At 34.1% G+C, this 26948-nt stretch overlaps 1 protein-coding gene and 1 long non-coding RNA gene across 2 annotated transcripts; both read left to right on the plus strand.

Moving 5' to 3' along the window:
• The first annotated feature begins 951 nt into the window (after window positions 1–951).
• Window positions 952–22017, plus strand: LOC146918583 (uncharacterized). The gene is made up of 5 exons (XM_085722069.1): window positions 952–1093; window positions 1994–2158; window positions 2326–2408; window positions 21240–21332; window positions 21475–22017. The coding sequence occupies exons 1-5, from the start codon at window positions 952–954 to the stop codon at window positions 21637–21639; spliced, it is 648 nt and encodes a 215-aa protein (XP_085578195.1). The 3' UTR covers window positions 21640–22017.
• On the plus strand, window positions 19639–21129 carry LOC146918584 (uncharacterized). Its single transcript, XR_015014346.1, has 3 exons — window positions 19639–19777; window positions 20714–20878; window positions 21047–21129. It is a non-coding gene; the product is annotated as an uncharacterized LOC146918584 (long non-coding RNA).
• Window positions 22018–26948: the final 4931 nt, after the last annotated feature.

A 26948-nucleotide genomic window follows, 5' to 3' on the forward strand; every position in this document is an offset into this window, starting at 1 on the left:
CCCAATTTATAGGGGTTTATATAAGAAATACAGAGGAATTTACATAATAAATTACAAAAATTTTTGGCCAGAGCCCGGACAACTACCCAGGCTCATTGGGCCTTAGAACCGCCCCTGATTCAGCCCACATGGCTTATACTCTCATTTATTACTATATATTCTTACTTGTCTCTACAGGGCTTCACAATTTTTAGTTCATACATAAGTTTTCTTAATTTCTCCGATATTCATATATCTAGGTAATTTCATTCATCTTCTTCTTTTTTCTTTTTTAATTATAGTTGTTAATGGATGTCTCTTGTTGCCTTTCAATCTGTTCAGTGATTAATGCACTTGTTTTAGGGTTAGGGTTTAAACAAGCTTTTTGAATTTGGGATTTTATGTTCTATCAATTCAACTAGTCTTTTGTTTTCAAATTTGGTCCTAGATGAATGAAATATGGTGTCTGTGTGTTTAGGGTTCATGTCATTTTCTTAAATCTCTACCGATACTCGGTGTTCATGTAACTCATTGTGTCTAACTTGTAATTGATGGTGTCTTATATACAATACATGTTGTTCCTCAATTTTCTTACTTATTATTATTATTAACTTCGTCGTCGTCATCATCAAATTAAATTTGTCTTTTTTACATTTTTGTTCTTTCATTTTTCCCGTGCAGCCAAGTCTCTTCACAATCTTCAACATCTCACAAGCGCAAATGCCTTGGAGTAGAAATTTGCTATGTTCCTTGTGTACTGCTGCTAGGGATAATATGCTGGCTAGAATTCGAAGACACATGAATGAGTGGGATTCTGAGTTTAAGTTAACATACGAGGCAAGTTTTATTTGGATATGTTAACAAAGTTTATGGGGCTAGCCTTTAGCAATGATTTTGATTCAAGTTTCACAATTTTGATTTTTTTTGTTCATATTTGAGTTCTTTAATACTAATTAATCTCTAAATTAACAGATGCGGTTGCTGGAGCATGCGCAGAGACGCGAGGATGATCTTCAAAAGGAGAATGCTGCTGAATTTCTGAAAGAGAATGATGAACTTCAAAAACTGAGAGCTGTTCTTCAAAAGAAATATTCAATTCTTCTCGGATTTGGGGGTCAGATTTTTAATTTTTGTAGCCTTCAAAAGAAGACTGAAATTTATTATTATTTATTGTTATGTCTCATATTTCCTTTCAATCATTAACGTGATTGATTGGTCGAAATAGATTTGGGGGGTGGGGGGTGGGCAGATCATTTTTGCTTCGAGATTAGAAGTTAGTGTCTAGGTTCAAGTTTTTTGATTGGTTAATGTATGTGACTTCTATGCTGGACCGAGAGTTGAAGGGTGCCTTAGTGATTTGTTTCTAGAGTTTGGTGGGCCGATCACTTTTGATTCGAGATCGGGAGTCAACTTCTTGACTCAAATTTTTGGCTTGTTATGGTGTCTTCTCTGACACACTGGGGGTCAGTGCTGATGTTTAATAGCGCACATCTGTGGTGATGAGGAGAGTTTTTAGGGGGTTGGTGTGATGAGTAACAGGCGATAGGTTATTGAATTTTGTTCATGTGGTTATTCACGATGAAGTTGGAGGTTTAAGCTCAAGTTTGGTTTATGTTGGTTCGTAGGGGTTTAACTTTGTATTGGCGTTGGCCTTGTATTTGGAGGTTTTTATTTATTGGAGTTGACGGTATCCCTTGATTGGGATTTGTCGATATGCGTGATTATGATGAACGAGAGGTGTATGAATTTTCTTTTGGGTGTTTCGACTATATACAGCGCCCTTTGTTTTAATGTTCCTATATTGTCGGTCTTTGCTCGTTTTGTAAAAAGACCTGGTTATTAATAAACTTTGCTGTTAAGAAAAAAAATGCTTCTTGTCAATGGTTTACAACCATTTTCTTTATCTCTTTCTCTTATTTTCATAACCACGCTATTTCAATTATTTCCTTACTATTCTTTCTTTTTTCAATTCAAGTTTAAACTTAGTGGTTTTATTCACCTTGTGTATGTACAGAGAGAATGAACTGGGCAAGTTTAACTGAAGATCTACAGATAGAGATATTGGTTCGTCTACCGAAAAAATCATTGATGCGTTTCAAAAGTGTTCAACGATCTTGGAACATTCTATTTAATACTCCTTCCTTTGTCAATAAGAGGATGCTGCATAATTCTCAAAATGGTAAAGCCCATAGTCTCACCATCCTTTCTTTAGGGGTTAAGGTTTATTAAACCCTTTTTTGATCGGATTTTATATTATTTTGTCATGGAATTTAACTGATTAATTTATTGTCTTATTTTATTTTTAAAATTTTCCATTTTCAATGTTTATTTCATTTGTTTTGAAAGGCCGTGCTGCGAATGAATCATTCAATTTTAGATACCCTAATAGGAGTAGATACCCGAAAAGGAGAGCTTGGGTAAAATCCAAGGCAAGTTTTTTTCTGGAATTGTTAAGGAACCTGTTGAAATGCCTTTGATTCAAACAATCTTAGTTCCCTGTCCATATATGAGTTCTTTAATATTAATCTCTATATCTGCAGAAGTTAGTGGGAGAGATGTCGCATGATGATGTCCTAGCTGAAATTAAAAGCGGCATGAAAAAGGCGAAGTGTGCGTTTGATATAAAAACTGAGGCAAGTTTTTTTTGAAATCTTAATAAAGTTTATGGGGGCCAACATTTATTGATGCTTTTGATTCAAGTTTCACAATTTTAGTTTCCTTGTTCATATTTGAGTTATTTAATATTAATAAATTTACCACTGAACCAGCAGATGAGGTTTCTGGAGGATGTGTTGACTTGCAAGGCTGAACTTGAAAAGGAGCTAGCTGCTGAATATCAAAAGAATAACGCTGAAAGTCAAAAGTTGAGAGTTGCACTTCAAAAGAGGATCGATGAAGTTCGAAAGTTGACAACTAGTACAGATGAAGCAGCATGAGACAAAATTGTTGGAGGCTTATGATGAAGCACTTCAAAATAGTGGAATTTAATTTACTATTTTGAACCTTCATTTATGTTGGACAAAAAAGGGTTGATTTACATTTTAGTTGATAGATTATTATATCTCTTATAGCCTTTGATTGTGTTGTGTGATAATGCCGATTTCTTTGGGGGTTAGGGTTACTATCACTTTATTGTTTGGGAAACGATTTGATACACTTGTCATATTCGACCATCAGCTGCTCGGTCTTTGTTTTTTTGGGTGTTATGTTTTTGTAGTGCTGGAAACTTTTTTGGGTGTGTGATGAGATTGTGGTGTTTGTTTTGTATTAGGTGGTGCTATATGATTGTTAATGGAGTTATTTCTTGTGTGGTGGCCGCCTCAGTGTTGGGTCCATATTCGTCGTCGCTAACTCTTTTTGTGTTTGGGTGCTTAGAGTGTGGGTGGTATTCAAGCTAAACCTGTTTCCTTTTCTGTCATGATTTCGGTTAAATCACTGCCCATCCTATCGAATGCCTTACTGTTTGGTGCTTTGGATGTTGGTGGGCCGATTACTTTTTCTTCGAGATTGGGAACTAGTGTCTAGGTACAAGTGGTTTGGCTGGTTATGGTGTCTTCTTCGGCGGATTGGAGATGAGGGGTACCTTACTGATTTGTCTCTGGAGTCTGGTGAGCCGATCGCTTTTGATTATAGATCGAATGTCAATTCTTTGATTCAAGTTTGCTTTAGTCATTTTGGTGTTTTAAATCACTTTTTTTTTTAAAAAATAATCGCTTTTAAGAGTGTTGCATCCGTTTGTTACAACCTTTTAAATAAATAGGAATCTAAAAAAAGTTTCAAATGAGAATCTGTTAAGAGAAGATTCTCAAAAAATAGATTTTTTCAAACTCTAAATTATTTTATAGAAAAATCACTTTTATTTTAATATGTAACAAACATGCCATATATTTAAACTCAACTTTTAATTTATAATTAAGAGTCAAATACGTTTTTAACCCTATAATATATGAAATTTTGTATCCTATATGAAATTGGAAGAAAGCTAGCAAAACACATTTTAACACAAACTTTTTAAAACACTCTATGTGATTGGTTAAAATAATTTATATGGTTCCCACTAAATCACGTGGATCTCATATAAATTTAGTGGATCCCATGTGAATTTTAACCAATCAAAAAGAGTATGTTGCAAAGTGTGTTACTAGCAATTTTCATTAAATTTTGTTTAATTAGACATGAATGAAAAGTCAAGTCATGACGCAAAGTATTTGGAACCATAACTTATGATTTTTTTTTGAAGGGTTTAAAAACAAAATCTAAAATATTTATAAGGATAAAAAAGTTATTTAACCATAAAATTATGGCTTAAATAAGCATTCCGTCCCTGTAATTTGGGCGCGTTTTGACTTTTGTCCTTGTAAAAAAAAATTTAAAAACATCCTTCCAAATTTTTTTTTTTGTTTTAAAAAGGTCCCTGACCTCACTTTTTTACTGACATGGGATGGCTTTGGCCACGTGGCAGTTGCTGACTGTGCAACTATTGCCACGTTGCCCAGACGTGGTAGTCCACGTCATTAAAAATTGTAAAAATATTTTATAAATTCTGAAAATTAATTTTTAAAATAAAAACTGAAAATAAATTAAAAAATCATAAAAAATTCGAATTTTTTTTTTGGAAATATGAAGAAAAAAATTGGAAATTAGTTTTTTTTTTAAATCTGGAAATAAATGTTTGAAAAATAAAATAAAAAATTATATAATCTCAAAATTTATAACTTTTGAAAATATAATTTTCAGTATTTTCGAAAAACATGTAATGTATAATTTTCAAATTTAAAAAAAAAAGAATTTTCGAAAATTTAATTTTCAGTTTTTTCCGATTTTTTAATTTTTATATGATTTTTAAATTTATTTTCAGATTGTTTTAATTTAAAAAAAAAGAATTTGCAGAATTTTTAAAAAATACAATTTTTTAATTAAAGATCAATAATTAATTTCAGGTTTTTTTCCGATTATTTTTTTTAGATTTTATAATTTTTTTATGTTTTTTAAATTTATTTTCAGATTTTTTAATTTAAAAAAGAATTTTCAGAATTTTGAAAAGAAAAAATAATAATTATGTGGCATGCCACGTCAGCGCCACATGGCAAAAATTTCACAGTCAGCAACTGCCACGATGCCAAAACCATGCCACTTCAACTGAATAGTGGGGGCCAGGGACCTTTTTAAAACTAATTTTTTTTTGCAGGGATATTTTAATTTTTTTTTTTTTTACAAGGACGAAAATCAAAACGCGCCCTAATTACAGGGACGAATTGCATATTTAAGCCTAATATTATTATGGGGACAAAATCGATTTTACTCCAAACATGTCAAAATTAGTTTTACACCTATAAATTAATTTTTTTTGTCTCCAAATGTGGAATACAACATAGGTTTAGTTTAATTTAGACTCAACATAAAATTTTAATTAATTATTTTAAATAAATCTGTTTCAATTAATACATAAAAAAATGTTTGATTTATATATTTTATATTGTTTAAAATCTATATTTTATATTAAATTAAAATATTGTATGATTTTACATTTTTTTTTCTTCATAATTACATTTTTGGTTCCTCTATTTTTTTAAACTCACGAAAATAATTACCTTTTTACAAAATCTTCAATTTTTTTTAAAGGCAAAATATCATTTATGAGACCAAAGTCCACATTTTTAAGACCAAATTGGTGATACACAACCAAAACAACAAAGTACAACCAAAATAGATTGTTCATTACTTATATTGGTTTATTCCATGAATGAAAAAACTTGAAACATTACAAATTCAAAGAAGTTTCCTTTATGTTCTTAAACATGTTCCAACTTTGAGATCATTTATCTACTCTTGAGTTAATTCATCATCTCCATCTTTAGGTTCATCATCATCAATTTGAATTGGCTTTGATTGTTCAGTTCGAGGTGCACTAAATTTGATAGGTCCAAAATTAAATATACAGTACTCTCTTTCTAGGAATATGCATAATCATATCTTGGCATCAACCAAGAAAATATCTTGTTATTGCAATCCTATTCGTGAGATATCAAGGAGACATGAAGATAACATTAGAAGGACAACAAACACAAAACAAGGAGTCTAGTCCTTATTGCTTCCCTTGTTCTCTCACTTCTTTCGGGTGAGTAGTGGCGATGAGTGGTTATGGATATCATTTTCAATGATGGTTTGCAACGGAGTCTGATTTTGGTGGTTATTGTCCTCATGGGTGTTGAAGGCAGGGTGTGGTTTAGGTGTTGTGTGTATGAATGTCTTTTATGGTGTTTATTTTGGATGTTCCGCCTATATTCGACAATTTTAATTTGTGGTATTCATCGATCTCGGTTTGTCTTGAGCAGGGATCTGATTTGTTTAATAGATTTTGCTGTTAAAAAAAAAGAAGTTGATTTACCTTTTCAATACTAGTTGATTGATTATTATGACTCTTCTTTCCTATGACTTCTGTTATGTGATAATGTCACTTTCTTTACAGATAAGGGTTTCTACCTTTTTTTGAATTCAGGATTTCCTGTTCTGTCATAGAATTCAACTAATATTCTTTCATTGAGGGCTAGGCTTTCTACCCTTTTTAATCAAGTTAAGCACGGAAAAATACTCTTTATAACTCTTTTAAAAAAAACACTCTTTATTATACTACAAGATATTATAAAGCAACTTTCAAAGCAAAGTGATTTAAATATATAAACATTAGAATACAAGTTAATTAATAATTAATTTGATCTGACATTGTTGTTGTCTGTGACAACTGATCGCTTTCGTATGCGGTCAAAATATTGAGATTTTTTAAAAGTAGTACAAGGTTGTTAAACCTTGGCTGTCTCACAAGGAGCTCTAATTTATCAATAACATAAATAAAAACAATGTCAGAAATATAATTTGGGGGATTCTTGTTTGTAGAAAACAAAGTCCAATTTAAGCTTCCATGCAATTGGTTTCAACAAAAATGAAAATTGTAAAACGGCTCATGAGATTTTGAGGTTTTTCTGGAACATCCTCACTATATCTTTAGGGTTAAACCCAAACAGGCAAAATCTCCACACTTCCTTCAAAAAAATAAAAATAAAAAATCTCCACACTAAGATGCAATAGAATATTGATCCAAAGTTTGTTAGACACCTGTAGCATAACCCAAACCGACTTACCAAGAAAGGCCTTTGTCGTTAGAGTATTTCCATGTGAACTTTCGAATGGTTTGATTGGGTAGGTCACAAATATCTCGAGTTGTTGAACCATAATTGAATCAACAATAATTAATTATTTATTTTGTATAAGTAGTCTAGTGGTTAGAAAATTACATCTTAAGGTGAATAAATGAGGTGTTCGAATCCGGCCTTGCATAATGTCCGTACCAACTGAGCTGAATTCACATAGACGAACAAATAATAATTAAATAATACTTTTTAATATTTTTTTCATTTATTTATTTATTTTGAAAAAGCCAAAATGAAATTTATTTAAAGCACAGAATCCTAGCAAGCACAAGGAATGCTAAGCTATGAGACTTAAAGAGCAACATACAATGGAAAAGTGTTCGTATATATGCGGAACACCCAAACAAACACCATGTATCAAATACAAACTTCTACAAGCAAACCAAAAACACCCTCCACAAAGGCCCTCGAAACCAATAAAAACCAAACACCAAACCAAGAAGTCATCTCCAAAAACTAAAGTCTAAACGCATGCGCAATAGCAGAAACAACCATCAAACCTCGCCAAACCTACCATCAAACCTACCAAAAACCCATGTAACCGCACCTTAAACAAACCACACCACCTAACATAAGTGTGTTTGAAAACCCCATCAGCAACAAACTCAAAAGAAAACCCACAAAAAACATAACCACCACTAGCATCACCACCACCACCAAAACTACCATTTACCACCAAAAAACCGCCATTAATGCTCACCAAAAACCAGCACCAGCCACCACGAAAAACAATAAACCCCACTGACCCTCCCATCAGCCACCACCACACACCCCTAGCCACCACGAAAATTGCTGCGACGTTTTCGATGCTCTCTATCACCACTTCATCACCACCAGCACACAAATCCACCACCACACCGCAGATCCGCAACCACAGATCCTAGATCCCCCACCACAATACCACAAAGTTGGACACTTCTCTCAACCGATCCACCAAAACAGCATCGTCGCCACCACTGCAAAACCACCACGTCATCACCACCTTCACCTTTTATCACCGCCAAAACCGTGCCCTACACCACAACACCAACAGAAAATAAAACACGCAACAGTTCAAAACGAAAAAAGTCACCGCCGTTTCGAAAAGAAACAAAAACAACCAAAACACACAAGACCATCAGAGAACAACAACCTTAACGCCGGCGCCGACAAATCTGGCGTTTAGAGGTGGTGCGGAGGACTGGTGTCACTCGTCGTACCACCACCCTGACAGGCTACATCTTGTAAATTGAGGGTTTGGATTGAGTTGTAAGGGGTGACTTGGTTGAGATTTTCTAAGAATATTTGTTCCTCAAGATACAAGGATTGAATGCCACAGGAGGCAAATAAATCACGAATTGATCAACAAGTTATCAAATATGTAAGAAATACTATAAGTAAAATTCCAATAGGGTGACTGTTAGAATTGAATTTTATTTTGGAAGTTTAGTCCCCGATAAGTCAAATTTCCTAGGTTCGTCACTGTCTCAAGAGATGTTATTGATTGTTTTTATTTTGGCAAAAAGTGGAACATCAGAAAACTGTTTCCACCAAAATATATTAAAAACCAAAGAGAAACAAAGAAAAAAGAGGGGGGGGGGGGACTAGGCCAAAACCCCCTCAAAATGGAACAAACCTAAAGTTAGGCCACCCTAACTTGTTCAAAACAAAATGAGGGTGATGGAAATGCTTTTCAGGCTGAGCTGATTGGTGCCATGAAAGCAATAGAGATAGCCCACCAACAGGGGTGGAACCATCTTTGGTTGGAATTGGACTCTGCGGTGGTGGTTCATGCCCTAAAGAACAATTCTCAGGTTCCTTGCAATTTAAGAAACAGATGGAGAAACTGCAGTCAAATAATAAAGAATATGAATTTTGTTGTTTCTCATGTGTATGGAGAAGGGAATCAATGTGCAGATGGTCTTGCCAACATTGGTTTAACCTTAGACACTTTCACTTCATGGAACTCTATTAGGAATAGAGTTCCATGAAGTGAAAGTGTCTAAGGTTAAACCAATGTTGGCAAGACCATCTGCACATTGATTCCCTTCTCCATACACATGAGAAACAACAAAATTCATATTCTTTATTATTTGACTGCAGTTTCTCCATCTGTTTCTTAAATTGCAAGGAACCTAAGAATTGTTCTTTAGGGCATGAACCACCACCGCAGAGTCCAATTCCAACCAAAGATGGTTCCACCCCTGTTGGTGGGCTATCTCTATTGCTTTCATGGCACCAATCAGCTCAGCCTGAAAAGCATTTCCATCACCAATCTTCTCAGCAAAACAAAGCAAAGTATCAGCCGAGGCATTCCTAAAAATGCCACCATAGGAAGATGTACTGGTAGTAGCGCATCCATATGTGTTACACTTAATCCAAGGAGCAACTGGGGGGGATCCAAATCACCTCTATAATTTTAGGGGCTTTGGGAGGATTTAGAGTAATATCAAACTTCTTAAGGATGGTAAAATCTGACATGGAAAGAGAGTATGTTTTGGAGTTGTTGCCTGCTAAAGATACCAAAGCAGTAATAGATGAAATTGAACTTCTCCAAGATATTTTCTTGTTGTTGAATCTTACTTGGTTCCTAGCAAACCATATGGTATTGATGATGTTAACAATTGCAGAGTTGACGACAAGTTTTGTTTGCTGATTAGAGAATCTGTAAATGGTTGACCAGATGTCTTCGATGTCTTGGAAATGAAGAGGTATATTTAGAATTCTAGAGAGCCAACACCAAATATTGCAAGAGTAAATGCATTCAAAAAAGAGATGAAAAGAAGTTTCTTGAAATTTATAGCACAAAGAGCACATTGAGGGAAGATTGAAACCTCTATGAGAAAGCTTGTCATCAGTTGGTAACTTGTCCAACATTAGTCTCCAGACCATTAAAGATTTTACTGGAGGAACATCTTTGTTCCAGACATATTTGGTCCAAGGAAGCTTCACTAAGCTGTGCTTCTTGAACTTGTAGGCTTCTTTTAGAGACAGCTTACCATCAGGAGTGTGTTGCCATACCAGCATGTCATCAGTGTCAAAAGTAGGGAGAGTAACTTGAGAAACAAGATTCCTCAGATTTGGGAAGTAATCATCTAACTCATCTGATATGTTCCATTTGAACTGTTCGATATAGTCACAGACCCGTGGAGGAAGAGAACTGATCTGGTCATCAGAAATTTGGTACAAGTAACATAGGGGTTCTCCACACCATTGGTCAGTCCAAAATTTTTCTTGTCTGCCATTTCCAATAAGCCAGTTTGAATTGTTCAAAATTGTTTGGAACTCAGGCTTAATACTACTCCATATTGATGAAAAAACATGATGGGAAATGCAAGTAGATCCTCTAAAGGCCCTACTTCTGAGAAGAGATGCCCATTGTTCATTAGAGGTGAATAAATCCCAGCAGCACTTTAGGTTTGTAGCTTCATTTAACCAGATAAGGGACTTCACTCCTAAACATCCTTCTTCAAATTCAGAGCAGACTTTTTTCCAAGCTACTATAACCATTTTCCTTTTGGAGCTATCTCCACTCCATATGAAATTTCTTATGCATCTTTCTATGTCCTTGATCAGGGAGACTTGCCAAGAATATATTGTCATTGTGTGAAGTAACATGCTTTGAATTACAGATTTTACCATTTGGACCCTGCCAGCAATGGATAGAAGCGCAACTTTCCATGTTGCAAGTTTGTTTTTCACCTTATCAGCAATTGGTTGGAAATGAATGACCTTAGGTTTTCCTTTGAAGATTGGTGCTCCAAGATAAGTGAAAGGGAGATTTCCAACGTTAAAACCCAAAGTGTTTGTGATATGAGCAAGTCTGTTTGGATTAACACCGCCAGCAAAGAAAAAAGATTTGTGAGCATTGATGACTTGTCCTGAGCAGTTGGCATACCTGATGAATAAGTTTTTGAGAGCTTCGAGATTTGAAATCTTACCTTTGCAAAAGATCATAAGATCATCTGCATAGAAACAGTGAGAGGGTACATAACAACCTCTTGAGCTTGATATAAGATCTACTTCCCCATCTTCAACAAGTTTCAATATGCCTCTACTCAATGCCTCCTCTTCCAAACAAAAAAGAAGAGGGGACAGGGGGTCCCCTTGTCTAACTCCTCTATTGCAAGCAAAGTATCCCTGTTGAGATCCATTAATAGAAATAGAAACCTTTGCTGATCTTAAAATAACATCAATCTAGTGACAAAAAGTTTCATTGAAGCCAAAACCTCTAAGGACATTCATCAAAAACCCCCAATCAAGAGTGTCAAATGCCTTAGAAACATCTATCTTGAGGGCTAAGTTACCACCAAAGCATTTTTTATCAAGGAGATTAATTGCTTCAGATGTTAAAGCAATGCAGTCTTTTATGTTTCTACCTCTTATGAAGCCCCTCTGTTCCTTTGACACTATATTTGGAAGAATTATAGCCAGCCTGTCAGCCATAATCTTTGAAATGATCTTGAATTGGAAGTTTGCCAATGCTATAGGTCTGTACTGCTCAATTGTATCTGCATTGTTATTTTTAGGAATTAGCACAATGGTATTAGAGTTGAATCCTGGAAGCAGCCATCCTGATGAGAAGAATTGAGTTGTTGCAGCAATAACTTTTGATTTGATAATCTCCCAATATTCTTGAAAGAATCCTGCTCCAAAGCCATCAGGGCCAGGTGCCCCATCTCTATTCATGTCAAACACTGCATGCTTGATTTCATCTGGAGTTGGAATTTGAGTTAACAAGTTGTTTATTTGTGGATTAACAAGATTTGGGATGACTTCCTCCACAAGCGAGCTATCCTGCAAAACAGTGTTAGTTGAAAATAAACATTTATAATGAGAAACAATATGGTCAGCTATCAAAGAAGGGTCAGTGAGAATTTGATTATCATTTCTGATTGAAGAAATGATTTTTGTTTTGTTTTTGATTTTTGTGACTCTATGAAAAAACTTGGTATTTCTGTCACCATGAAGGTGCCAATTGACTCTAGCTTTATCTTTCCAGAAAATTTCTTGTTTTTTGAGAGCTTCTTCCAGCTGAACATTAGCCTCCTTCTCTTGGTGTAGCAGGGAATCTGTATGGCCATTGGTATTGATAAGGTTTTGGATGTGGTTACGGTTAGTTTCAACAAGATGTACATTGTAACACCCTATTTCTATTAAGCGGTAAAACGCGCGAATACATCAGAAATATTCTAGAAATAGATGCTACGTCTCAAAACAGACCAAAAGATATCATACATATATATAATATTTCAACGAACACAGCGGAATTCAAAATCATAAACTTCAACATATACATGCCATGGTCAAATAAATCCTCATATGAAAATACTTCAAGTCCGACAAGTGGACAATAGCAACAACATAGCAACAGAATCCAAAACAACAGCAGACGCTAATCCTAATCAGAGCCTAGATACTATGACACTGACACGACAACGGAGAAAGCTCCCGTCGTCCAAACATCCAAGCAAACTCACCAAGCGTCTAGCCCTGCACAACGTCTACCCATCCATACAGACAGGTAGGCGGTCGAAACCACTGGGGGTAAGTATTACATTAATCATAATCAAATCATGATAGACAGATATAATTAGAAAAGAATTCATAAGTATTTGCATGCATGTCCAACATCAACATTCAATCATACAAGCAATACAAGTCCACACTTACCACCCATCATCAACAATCACAAACACAATCATCTGACAATTTAATTTATGCAATGCGCCTAAACTTGACACATATATGCATGTGGTACCAGATCAACAACAGTAGATGCAACAAAAACATCTAAGTAAGAGTACACCTCCTCTTACTATGTAAAAGTACACCTCCTTTTACATTTTAACAACAACAACAACATGGTATGATGCATGGACATATAGCAATGACTCGATAATGCACATCTTCAACAACTATCAAAACAATGTAAAAGTACACCTCCCTTTACATTTTAACAACTCAACAACATTGCATTATCAAGAATCATGCCCATACATTCAACAATCACATCTCACATAAGATTCATCAACATTCATCAACATCAATTTACAATTCATTTCCATTTACATCACATAATCAAGTAAAATGGAACAACACAACAATTTATGACAAAAATCATTCTCAACCTTCCACAACCATTCAAACACAGTTATTTAATCATATGTGACCATTCACAAAAGATTCATAAGACTTTAGTCCAACAAGATTCATTTCTACTAAGTTCGTCTCCAAAGTCACCATTTTAAAAATACTAGAGGTTATGAACCAAACTCAACTCTACAAGCTCAATTGCCTATGCCATGTATTCTCACAAGTCACTTATAGGTGCAGTAGAGGATACATAAGCATTTCATCGGCCAAAAACGACGAATTCAAGAAAAACCCAAAGTTCGTCTCACTCTTCACTTTTTACAAAATTTTCCATTTTCAAAGCAAAACAAGTTCAAACTTGATAGAACCAATCACATCCATTTTTAAAAATCATATAAACAATATACAACTCTAATCCCACTTCAATTTCCGGAGAAAACGAGTTTTTGGAAAAGTTGACGTTTGGACCGTTTTCACAAAAGTTAGACGATTTTCATAAATCCAAGTCCAAACCAACTCAAATCTTGTTCCAGTAGGATTAAAGGGGTAAACAGGTGTTAATTAAGTCCAAAGAAACATTTTAGAAGTATTGGATTGGTCCCCCAAAGCTCAAAACAATCAAAACAGAAAACTGTTTCTGGGCAATTTCGCTATTAACGAAATCTGCGCTATTAGCGAAATTCCTAGACAATTTCGCTATTAGCGAAACTTGTCCAGACAGTTTCGCTATTAGCGCCGTTCTTGCGAAATTATGCAGAAGTTTCGGGTTTTCACACCATTTTTGCCCAAAAATCCCAATTTTCAAACCCCCAACTCCCAAATCAACTTCTAGAAAGTGTTTATGTGTCAAAACAGGTTCAATCCACTTAAACAAACATGTTTCAAGCATTAAAAACAACAACATAGCTCATTTCATCAAATTCACAAAATTCTTTCAAAACACCAACATAACCACAAATCTCCTCATGAATCCATAAACAACGTTTCCAGTTACATAATTTTGATTCCAACAGTTCAACAATCATCAACAACAACTAATGAACACAAATTCATGCACAATTCAACATCACAACTTCATTTTTCATCAAAATTGCTCAAGAACACAATATACCCACAATTGCACATTTCAACATGTTAATTCACATACTAACTTGCAATTATCATACAAATCATGTTCTCAATCATAACAGCAACAATTATGCACGAATTCAGAACAATTGGATTCAATTTATCAATTTCATAAAAATGGGTTTAAATGAAAAATGATGAAATTATGATCAAAAACTAACCCCCTTACCTCTAACACCAAGAATCTTTAATTCAAGCCTCAATTTAGCTCCTAGGTGTTGAATCCACTCTTCTAGCTCTAGCCCTTGCTATTGTTGTTGTCTCTAGTCTCTATCTCTTCTCCTCCCAAATGAAATGAAATGAATAATGTTGTGAAACCTAATTTTCACCAACAACTAGAGTTTATATATGTGCTCTATTCAATTGGGCTTATCTCTCAACCTTAATGGGCCTAACCCATTTCTATTATAACACCCCAAAATGTCACTACTCACTTAATGGTAAATTACAACACTAACGGTCACTTACCGGTAAATCAATTAATTACTACACCTTCTCTAGTAACTTGGTAAAACAACATTCTTACTAACACTCAAAATAATTCTCATCTAAAATTACAAAATTACCCCCCACTCTCAAAATGACCAAAATGCCCCTAAGTCCAAAATGACTAAAATACCCTTCTGCACCGAATTCTACAATTCCCAACCAAAAATACACAGATGCAAATAATCACATAATAGCACACACAACACACATAAATAAATAATAAAATAAAACTAGCGAAAATCGGGCTGTTACATACATGCTCATGAATGTTTCCATAAACCTCTTTGTTCCATGTTTTTAGTTTAGATTTAAGGTTTTTTAGCTTTGTGTTCAGAATCACCATTGGGCACCCAACAACTCTTTCATTCCAACATTGTTCAATGAGGGGCCTACAGTCTTTGTGAAGGGACCACATATTCATGAATTTAAAACTGGATGCAAAAGAATGTTCTTCAGTGTCTATATCCAGCAAAATGGGGTAATGATCAGAAGTATGCTTAATTAATGTCATGCAAGAAATAGACGAACAACTATTAATTAAATCATGATTACAAATGGCCCTGTCAAGCCTTCTTTTTGTATGTCTGTGTCCAGACCTTCTATTATCCCAAGTAAATGCTGCACCTTTAGTTGGGATATGGAACAAGTCATTGAGGTCAGTCCATTGCTGAAAATCTATAATGGGAGGTCTAGCATGATTAAAGTATCCCTGATGTTCATGTGCACCAATTATAGTGTTGAAATCACCAATGAAGCACCAAGGGCCAATATGAATGTTTTGAAGGTTGGAAAGGGTTTGCCAAAGTTGTTTTCTAGTGATATTGCTTGTTGAAGCATAAATGGCTGAAAAGTAAAAGTTTTGTTGGTTAATAAAAAGGCTAAAGGAAACTTGTTGATTGTCAACTTGAATAGTAACTGGGTTCAAGTTAAGGGAGCAGATGCACCATAGGTTTGGAATGTTGTTTGCTCTAGAGTTAAAAGATAAGACTTTATAACCTAATCTGTACAACCAAGTGGCAGGAAAAGCGTCATAGCTCATCCAGGGTTCAGCAATAAACAGGAAATTAGGTTTATGTTGGAGTAATAGTCTATTAAGGGCCAATCTTGAGGGAGAGTTGGCTATTCCCCTAATGTTCCAATACAAAAGCTTCATTTAAAAGGTTTGGGATGAGAGGCTTTAGCTCCTGTTGTGTAATTTGATTTCAAAGGAGATTTCTTACTTTTACCTTTTTTTCTGCTGACCACTTGAAAATCATCAGCATTCATTGGTTGTTGCAGCTCACCAGGATCAGTTTCTAGTTGTTTCAAAAGCCTATGCTCAGCTGCTTCATCCGCTGCCATATTGGCCCAGGACTGTTGTAAAAAGTTTCTGTTGATGCTGTCTAAATATTTTAATTTATCTTGCACCACAACATCATTACCAGTATGATTCACAATGATTGCAGTTCCAACACCATGATTTGTATTCCCATCCATGTCATCCCCCTGGGTCACATGCTCATCATGCACCTGAATCTGAGTAGCATCAACAGACTCAGATTCATCTGAGGAGTTGTCATCACTTTCAACTTCAGTGTTTTCCCCTTGATGCTGAAATGTCAGCTCAGCATTAACTTCTTTTTCCAGTTGTAAATCCTCCTCCCTCAATGTATCAGCAGTTTTGTCTTGCAAAGCTTGAAACCTATTTGTTTGTTGACAACCACTGGTGCTAGCAATATCAATTGGTGCAGCAACCTTTGTTTGAGTCACTGTGCCAACTTTCCTATTGTTATCAACAATAATAGGATTCTCTATATTCTTGCCCTGTTCCAGGTTTCTGTCTCTAACTGGAACATAATTTTGCTTCTGAACCTTGTTGAATCCTTTGTTTCCAGCAGTGTCTTCCTGTGCAGTGTCCCTCTTTAAAAGCTTGCAAATTTCCAGATAATGGCAAATTTTCTTGCAATCAGTGCAGAAGTCAGGGATGTTTTCATAATCCAAATCCACAAAAAATGCATACCCTTTTCTTTCCACCAAAACTTTGTATCTCAGGCTTTGTGTTACATCCATATCTACTAAAACTCTAACATATTGACCAAATGTTCTTTCAATCATGGGTTTAGTATAAGTTGAGTCGGTACAAATAGGCGTACCAACACTGCTAGCTATAGCAAAGAAAATTTTAGGCCTCCAATACTCTTGTGCTAAGCCATAAATTCTAACCCAGACCTGAGCAGTATTACTGTTTTGCAAATTAGGGCTAAAGTCTTTGGTCCAACCAAACAGTTTTAACACGCCAGGGTTTAAATTCCATGAAACAACAGATCTAACCCTTTTAACATCTTCCAAGCAAGAAAATGTAAATTCATAATATCCCTTACCTAGTGAAGAAACTCCCCACTGTTTCAAATCTTTCCATTAAGAAGTTAGCTTGTTGCGTAGGGCAAGGATGGTGAGGGGAGTAGCTCCCTTTGGCTAGATGATCCTTGCATGAAGGTTGCGTTTGCATGCATCCATTCCTGCTTCATATTCTTCCTCCGAAATCGATATTGCAAAGTTATCTCCTTTAAGAACTGCTTGAGGCAACTGTGATGAAGGAATATCACACAAATGGGTCAGCGCTTGCGCAAAAGTTTTTGGTTTCGGTTTGATGTTTTATGAAGCTGTATTTGCTTGTTTAGGGTCAGATTGATCATCAGAGCGATGAATCTTTGACTGATCCGTGGTGGATCTGGTTGAGGTGAAGTTCAGTGAAGTATTAGGGTATGAATGAGATGGTGCAGTTTTGGGTCGGTTTTGTGGTGATTTCGAGATAGGTGGATCATCTATAATACAAGGCCAGTTGACTATTGCATTAACCACGGTGATCGGTGAAGAAAAGAGGATGGCAGTGGTGGTTAGGAAGGTTACCTAGGATAAAAGTAAGGTTGAAGAAGGTGGTTTATGAACAGTGAAAAAAGCACTCAAAAAATCGCCAGAGCAAATTCATTTTTCAACCATCACTGTTCGATAATTTGTTCAATCAAATGTTATTAATTGTACGTTGAAGACTAACTTTATTAAAATTTATTAATTTTGAGGAATTTTTTTTAATCCTTGTATTTAATTTTTTTTTTTGGTGGGGCACTTGTTTTTTTTTTTTTTTTTAAGAATTGGTGGGATACTTGTATTTAGTATTATATTGGTATTTTTGTTAGAAAAATATTAAGATGATATATCATACATTACTTGTGCTAATATTAAGACGATATATTATATTTCTATACTATTTTATTAGTTCAATCGACCGCTCAAATTGGGAGAAAGTTAATTTTTTTTTATATTATATTTCTATACTATTTTATTAGTTCAATCGACCGCTCATATTGGGAGAAAGTTATTTTTTTTTTGATAGAACGGAGAAAGTTAAATTAAATACAATATACTGTAAACATTAATAACTATGTAAAATACGTGTCTCTTACATTGACATTCAGATCTTCTCTTCTTGGTTTTTCCTTCATTCACAAGCACACTCACAAAAAATCCAAATGGTGGTGCTGTTACCGTTGAGGAAATTGTCAGATCTTCAACAACAACTACTTGAGACCAATGAGCCATCGATTCACGTCCTTTTTTCGGTTTCTGGAAATTCCCCCGATTATGATGTCAGCCAAAGAAAGAAGAAAGGAGGCTCGGGCTAGGGCTTGGGTTTTCAAATATCATTCAGCTCAGTGGCGGTGCCTGGATTATTAGAAAGCCTGGGAAAAATAAATTTGGCAACACGTTTACAGGGGTTTACATAAGAAATTGCAAGAAAATAATAAAAAAATCTAAAGAAATTGCCCAATTTATATGATTTTATATAAGAAATTCGGAGGAATTACATAATAAATTACAAAGAAATTTGGGCCAGAGCCCAGACAACTACCCAGGTTCGTTGAGCCTTAGAACCGTCCCTGATTCAGCCCACACAGCTTTTACTCTCATTTATTACTATATATTCTTACTTGTCTCGACAGGGCTTCCCAATTTTCAGTTCATTCATAAGTTTTCTTAATTTCTCCGATATTCATATATCAAGGTAATTTCATTCATCTTCTTCTTTTTTCTTTTTCAATTCTAGTTGTTAATGGATGTCTCTTGTTGCCTTTCAATCTGTTCGGTGATTAATGCACTTGTTTTAGGGTTAGGGTTTAAATAAACTTTTTTAATTTGGGATTTTCTGTTCTATCAATTCTACGAGTCTTTTGTTTTCAAATTTGGTCCTAGATGAATGCAATATGGTGTCTGTGTGTTGAGGGTTCATGTCATTTACTTAAATCTCTACCGATACCCGGTGTTCATGTAACTCATTGTGTCTAACTTGTAATTGATGGTGTCTTATATACAATACATGTTGTTCCTCATTTTTCTTAAATATTATTATTATTATCTTCGTCGTCATCATCATCAAATTAAATTTGTCTTTTTTATATTTTTGTTCTTTCATTTTTCCCGTGCAGCCAAGTCTCTTCACAATCTTCAACATCTCGCAAGCGCAAATGCCTTGGAGTAGAAATGTGCTATGTTCCTTGTGTGCTGCTGCTAGGGATAATATGCTGGCTAGAATTCGAAGACACATGAATGAGTGGGATTCTGAGTATAAGTTAACATACGAGGCAAGTTTTATTTAGATATGTTAACAAAGTTTATGGGGCTAGCCTTTAGCAATGATTTTGATTCAAGTTTCACAATTTTGATTTTTTTTTGGTTCATATTTGAGTTCTTTAATACTAATTAATCTCTAATTTAACAGATGCGGTTGCTGGAGCATGCGCAGAGTCGCGAGGATGATCTTCAAAAGGAGAATGCTGCTGAATTTCTGAAAGAGAATGATGAACTTCAAAAACTGAGAGCTGTTCTTCAAAAGAAATATTCAATTCTTCTCGGATTTGGGGGTCAGATTTTTAATTTTTCTAGCCTTCAAAAGAAGATTGAATTTATTATTATTTATTGTTATGTCTCATCTTTCCTTTCAACCTTTAACGTGATTGATTGGTCGAAATATTCAAATCATCTCAGATTTGGGGGGAAGGGGGGGGGGGGGGGGGGGGGGGGGGGGGCGATCATTTTTGCTTCGAGATCAGAAGTTAGTTTCTAGTTTCAAGTTTTTTGATTGGTTAATGTATGTGACTTCTATGCTGGACCGAGAGTTGAAGGGTGCCTTAGTGATTTGTTTCTAGAGTTTCGTGGGCCGATTACTTTTGATTCGAGATCGGGAGTCAACTTCTTGACTCAAATTTTTGGCTTGTTATGGTGTCCTCTCTGACACACCGAGGGTCAGTTTAGGTGTTTAATAACGCTCAACTGTGGTGATGAGGAGAGTTTTTAGGGGGTTGGTGTGATGAGTAGCGGGCGATAGGTTATTGAATTTTGTTTATGTGGTTGTCCACGATGAAGTTGGAGGTTTAAGCTCAAGTTTGGTTTATGTTGGTGCGTAGGGGTTTAACTTTGTATTGGCGCTGGCCTTGTATTTGGAGGTTTTTTTTTATTGGAGTTGACAGTATCCCTCGATTGGGATTTGTCGATATGCGTGATTATGATGAACGAGAGGTGTATGAATTTTCTTTTGGGTGTTTCGACTATATATATACGGCGCCCTTTGTTTTGTTGTTCCTATATTGTCGGTTTTTGCTCGTCTTGTACAAAGACTTGGTTATTAATAAACTTTGCTGTTAAGAAAAAAAATGCTTCTTGTCAATGGTTTACAACTATTTTCTTTATCTCTTTCTCTTATTTTCATAACCACGCTATTTCAATTATTTCCTTACTATTCTTTCTTTTTTCAATTCAAGTTTAAACTTAGAGGTTTTATTCACCTTGTGTATGTACAGAGAGAATGAATTGGGCAAGTTTAACTGAAGATCTACAGATAGAGATATTAGTTCGTCTACCGAGAAAATCATTGATGCGTTTCAAAAGTGTTCAACGATCTTGGAACATTCTATTTAATACTCCTTCCTTTGTCAATAAGAGCATGCTGCATAATTCTGAAAATGGTAAAGCCCATAGTCTCACCATCCTTTCTTTGGGGGTTAGGGTTTATTAAACCTTTTTTTGATCGGATTTTATAGTATTTTGTCATGGAATTTAACTGATTAATTTTTTTGTCTTATTTTATTTTTAAAGTTTTCCATTTTCAATGTTTATTTCATTTGTTTTGAAAGGCCGTGCTGCGAATGAATCATTCAATTTTAGATACCCCAAAAGGAGTAGATACCCGAAAAGGAGAGCGTGGGTAAAATCCAAGGCAAGTTTTTTCTGGAAATGTTAAGGAACTTGTAGAAATGCCTTTGATTCGAACAATATTAGTTCCCTGTCCATATCTAAGTTCTTTAATATTAATCTCTATATCTGCAGAAGTTAGTGGCAGAGATGACGCATGATGATGTCCTAGCTGAAATTAAAAGCGGTATGAAAAAGGCGAAGTGTGCGTTTGATATAAAAACCGAGGCAAGTTTTTTTTGAAATCTTAATAAAGTTTATGGGGGCCAACATTTATCGATGCTTTAGATTCAAGCTAAGTTTCACAATTTTAGTTTCCTTGTTCATATTTGAGTTATTTAATATTAATTAATTTACCACTGAACAGCAGATGAGGTTTCTGGAGGATGTGTTGACTTGCAAGGCTGAACTTGAAAAGGAGCTTGCTGCTGAACATCAAAAGCATAACGATGAAAGTCAAAAGTTGAGAGCTGCACTTCAAAAGAGGATCGATGAAGTTCGAAAGTTGACAGCTAGTACAGATGAAGCAGCATGAGACAAAATTGTTGGAGGCTTAGGATGAAGCACTTCAAAATAGTGGAATTTAATTTACTATTTTGAACCTTTATTTCTGTTGGACAAAAAAGGGTTGATTTACTTTTAGTTGATAGATTATTATATCTCTTATAGCCTTTGATTGTGTTGTGTGATAATACCGATTTCTTTGGGGGTTAGGGTTACTATCACTTTATTTTTCGGGAAACGATTTGATACAATTATCATATCCGACCATCAGCTGCTCGGTGTTTGTTTTTTGGGTGTTATGTTTTTGTAGTGCTGCAAACTTTTTTGGGTGTGTGATGAGATTGTGGTGTTTGTTTTGTATTAGGTGGTGCTATATGATTGTTACTGGAGTTATTTCTTGTGTGGTGGCCGCCTCTGTGTTGGGTCCATATTCGTTGTCGCTAACTCTTGTTGTGTTTTGGTGCTTAGAGTGTGGGTGGTATTCGAGCTGAACCTGTTTCCTTTTCTGTCATGATTTTGGTTAAATCAATGCCCATCCTATCGAATGCCTTACTGTTTGGTGCTTTGGATGTTGGTGGGCCGATTACTTTTGCTTCGAGATCGGGAAATAGTGTCTAGCTACAAGTGGTTTGGCTGGTTATGGTGTCTTCTTCGGCGGATTGGAGATGAGGGGTACCTTACTGATTTGTCTCTGGAGTCTGGTGAGCCGATTGCTTTTGATTAGAGATCGAAAGTCAATTCTTTGATTCAAGTTTGCTTTAGTCAATTTGGTGTTTTAAATCACTTTTTTTTTAAAAAATAATCCCTTTTAAGAGTGTTGCATCCGTTTGTTACAACCTTTTAAAAAAATCGGAATCTAAAGAAAATCTAAAAATAGTTTCAAATGAGAATTTGTTATGAGAAGCTTCTAAAAAAAAAGGTTTTTTCAATCTCTAAATTATTTTATGGAAAAATCACTTTTATTTTAATATGTAACAAACAGGCCATATATTTAAACTCAACTTTTAAGTTATAATTAAGAGTCAAATACGTTTTTAACCCTATAATATATGAAATTTTGTTTCCTATATGAAATTTGAAGAACGCTAGCAAAACACATTTTATCACAAACTTTTTAAAACACTCTATGTGATTGGTTAAAATAATTTATATGGTTCCCACTAAATCACGTGGATCTCATAAATTTAGTGGGTCCCATGTGAATTTTAACCAATCAAAAAGAGTATGTTGAAAAGTGTGTTGCTAGCAATTTTCATTAAATTTTGTTTACTTTCCTTTCAAAAAAAAATTGAATTTTGTTTACTTAGACATGAATGAAAAGTCAAGTCATGACACAAAGTATTTGGAACCAAAATTTATGAATTTTTTTTGAAGGATTTAAAAACAAAATCTAAAATATTTATAAGGATAAAAAACTTATTTAACCATAAAATTATTAGACAGATACTACCCACACCCCAAATAATCCAAGTTACACCTCAAAATTACTAATATACCCTTTAATTAAAATAAATTATTTTATGTAAACTGAGTTTACATACACTACGTAAACTGAGTTTACACAGTTTATGTAAACTAAGTTTACGTAGTTTATGTAATCTGAGTTTACATAAATTGAGTTTACATAAGTTAAGTAAACTAACGTAAACTGATTTTACACAGTTTAAGTAAACTGAGTTTACGTAGTTTATGTAAACTCAATTTACGTAGTTTATCTAAACTGAGTTTACATATACTACGAAAACTGAGTTTATGTAAACTGAGTTTACTTAAGTTCATGTAAACTGATTTTACTTAAGTTCATGTAAACTGAGTTTACGTGTATGTTATTCCTCTTTAGAATATGTACGTAAACTAAATTCACGTGAGACCTATGTAAACGTAAATTACGTTACCCTTCTACGTAAAATTAAATCAAACAAATCGACAGAAAAACGTGAAATTAACAATAACGATAAACATCCATGGTAAAATTAACAACATCAAATAAATCATAGAGCAAACGATAAATAGAAACTCGAAGAAAATTATGAAATTCACTTACTTGTATGAATCGAGTACGTATCAATGGATGAGATGTTGATTTAATTGGCGATTTTAGTAGGTATTGATTGCATATCCATGGTGGTTTGTGGGTGAAAAAGGGGTGAGGGTTTAGAATGATAATGAAATAAGGGTTTTTAGAAATTTACATGAAGAGGACAATTTTGGTATTATTGTAAAATTTTAAATAAATTTGGGTGTAACTAAAATTATATGGGGTGAGACTAGAAAGAGTCAAATTATTATGGGGACAAAATCGATTTTACTCCAAACATGTCAAAATTAGTTTTACACCTATAAATTAATTTTTTTTGTCTCCAAATGTGGAATACAACATAGGTTTAGTTTTATTTAGACTCAACATAAAATTTTAATTAACTATTTTAAATAAACCTGTTTCAATTAATACATAAAAAATGTTTGATTTAGATATTTTATATTGTTTAAAATCTAAATTTTATATTAAATTAATAAAAACACTCTCTTTGATTGGTTAAAATAATTTATATGGGTCCCACTAAATCATGTGGATTTCATATAAATTTAGTAAGCCCCATATGAATTTTAACCAATCAAAGAGAGTGTGTTGAAAAGTGTGTTGCTAGCAATTTTCATAAAATTTTGTTTACTTAGACATGAATGAAAAGTCATGGCGCAAAGTATTTGGAACTAAAGCTTACGAATTTTTTTAAATGGTTTAAAAACAAAATTTAAAATATTTATAAGGATCAAAAACTTATGGGGACAAAATTGATTTTACTCCAAACATGTCAATATTATTTTTACACCTATAAATTCATTTTTTTGTCTCCAAATATGGAATAGAACATAGGTTAGTTTAATTTAGACTCAACATAAAATTTTAATTAATTATTTTAATTAAATTTGTTTCAATTAATACATAAAAATGTTTGATTTAGATATTTTATGTTGTTTAAAATCTATATTTTATATTAAATTAAAATATTGTATGATTTTACATTTTTTTTGTTATAATTACATTTTTGGTTCCTCTATTTTTTTTAAACTCACGAAAATAATTTCCTTTTTACAAAATCTTCAATTTTTTTTTAAAGACAAAATATCATTTATGAGACCAAAGTCCACATTTTTAAGACCAAATTGGTGATACACAACTAAAACAACAAAGTACAGCCAAAATAGATTGTTCATAATTACATATGTTGGTTTATTCCATGAATGAAAAAACTTGAAACATTACAAATTCAAAGAAGTTTCCTTTATGTCCTTAAACATGTTCCAACTTTGAGATCATTTATCTACTTTTGAGTTAATTCATCATCTCCATCTTTAGGTTCATCATCATCAATTTGAATTGGCTTTGATTGTTCAGTTCGAGGTGCACTAAGTTTGATAGGTCCAAAATTAAATATACAGTCCTTCCACTCATTAATATGGTGAAATAAACCTTTGTAACTACTTTTGCATGTTTTATCTTAGGAATTAGTGGTGCAAGTTTTTTCCTTAGTAACTAGTTCATCATGTTTGATCTTATGTAATGGTTCATCATGTTGTAGTCCTATGATCGGGGAATGTTTGATAGGACTTACGTTGAAGTTATAACATATATTGAGTAACAATCATTAACCCTTAGGTTGTAATATGGTAGCCACAGCATGTCTGCATGGATTATCCACTAATTTCCAAAGTTTACAATTACAAGATCTCTTCGCAATGTCTACAAGAAATCTACTTCCTCCATAGAGTTTTCCACTTCAAATTTGTTTCATCTTTTATCTATAGCTACTCTCTTTCTAGGAATATGCATAATCATATCTTGGAATCCACCAAAAAAATATCTTGTTTTGCAACCCTATTCATGAGATATCCTCCCACATTGTTATATATATACTTAGGTAAATGAACTAATCCACTAACATCATTCACACCGTGTTATTGACCCTACAATTTTTCCTCACAACATAATACTTACCAGTTACCAGTTTGCACTCTATTCAATCTAGCAAAAAGAAGTTATACACGTCTGTTCTTCTTCACCAAGAACACGATTTCGAACAACGATTCCTTAACACAGATTCAAACTTGAACACAACTAAGAACAAACATTAGTGAACATACTAAAGAACATAGAACTTGCATCAATTCAATATAAAATTAGTGTTTTTTTGAAGGAATAAAATTAGTGTTTTAAAATTAAAATAGGAGAAGGAAACACGAGTGCTGATTGGCTAGCCAGTCTTAGTTTTTCTATGGACTCTTTTAACTTTCATGTTATGGATACTCCTCCTAGTGAGGTCTCTAGTCTCCTTTTTGATGACATTTCTGGGGATAGTATGCCTAGAAACATTCATGTAACTTTGTAGTTTTTTTCGTTTTCTGAGCGTCAGCCCTCTTTTATTACCAAAAATAAAAAAATTAAAATAGTTTATGTTATAAAACTAAGTAAATAGAAACAATAATAGAGAGAATGAGAGAAACAGAGAATAGAAAGAAATATTATTATTCTCTGGTGTGTTTGAAAATGTTACAAATTAGCTCTATTTACAGGGAAATAGAATAGATTATGGACTAAGCCCAATAATCTAGTAGTATAGCCCATTAACCCATTTGCTATTTGGACATCCACTATTAATATTTATAACACTCCCCCTTGGATGTCCATCAAGGATATGCCTCATTAAAACCTTACTAAAATAAAACCCAGTGGGAAAAATTCTAGTGAAGGAAAAAAGTACAATATCCCTTTGAGTGTGAGCTGCCTCGTTAAAAACCTTACCAGGAAAACCCAATGGGATAAAACCTTGGTGAAGGGAAAAAGAGTGCATAACACATTTATTTCTCCCCCTCATGAAGATAAATATCTCTTAGACGGCGAAGACCAATTCTTAATATAAGTTTCTCAAAAGCTTTAATTGGGAGTGACATTGTAAAAACATATGCAAGATTATCACACGAACAAATTTGTTGAATATTGATATCATCATTCTTCTGAAGATCATGAGTGAAAAAGAATTTGGGAGAAATATGTTTTGTTCGGTCTCCTTTAATGTATCCTTCTTTCAACTGAGCAATACATGTTGTATTATCTTCATAAATAATTGTTGCATCCATTCTTCCAAAAGATAAACCACAATTATTTTGTATATGTTGAATCAAAGACCTTAATCAAACACATTCTCTACTTGCCTCGTGAAGTGCTGAAAGTTTTGCATGATTTGATGATGTTGCTGTTATGGTCTGCTTTACAGATCTCCATGAAATGGTTGTATCTCCACTTCTAAACAAGTAATTTGTTTATGATCTACCATGATGAGG

The sequence above is a fragment of the Medicago sativa genome, chromosome 6, assembly GCF_051527215.1.
Source record: "Medicago sativa cultivar Bolivia chromosome 6, Bolivia_mono, whole genome shotgun sequence".
Taxonomy (NCBI): domain Eukaryota; kingdom Viridiplantae; phylum Streptophyta; class Magnoliopsida; order Fabales; family Fabaceae; genus Medicago; species Medicago sativa.

Excerpts from the sequence above, each read along its gene's own strand:
- LOC146918583 (XM_085722069.1), top strand. The coding sequence starts at position 952 with ATGCGGTTGCTGGAGCATGCGCAGAGACGCGAGGATGATCTTCAAAAG. Across the intron at positions 2,159-2,325 it reads GCTGCATAATTCTCAAAATG|GCCGTGCTGCGAATGAATCA; the intron begins GTAAAGCCCATA and ends TTGTTTTGAAAG. Across the intron at positions 21,333-21,474 it reads CGTTTGATATAAAAACCGAG|ATGAGGTTTCTGGAGGATGT; the intron begins GCAAGTTTTTTT and ends ACTGAACAGCAG.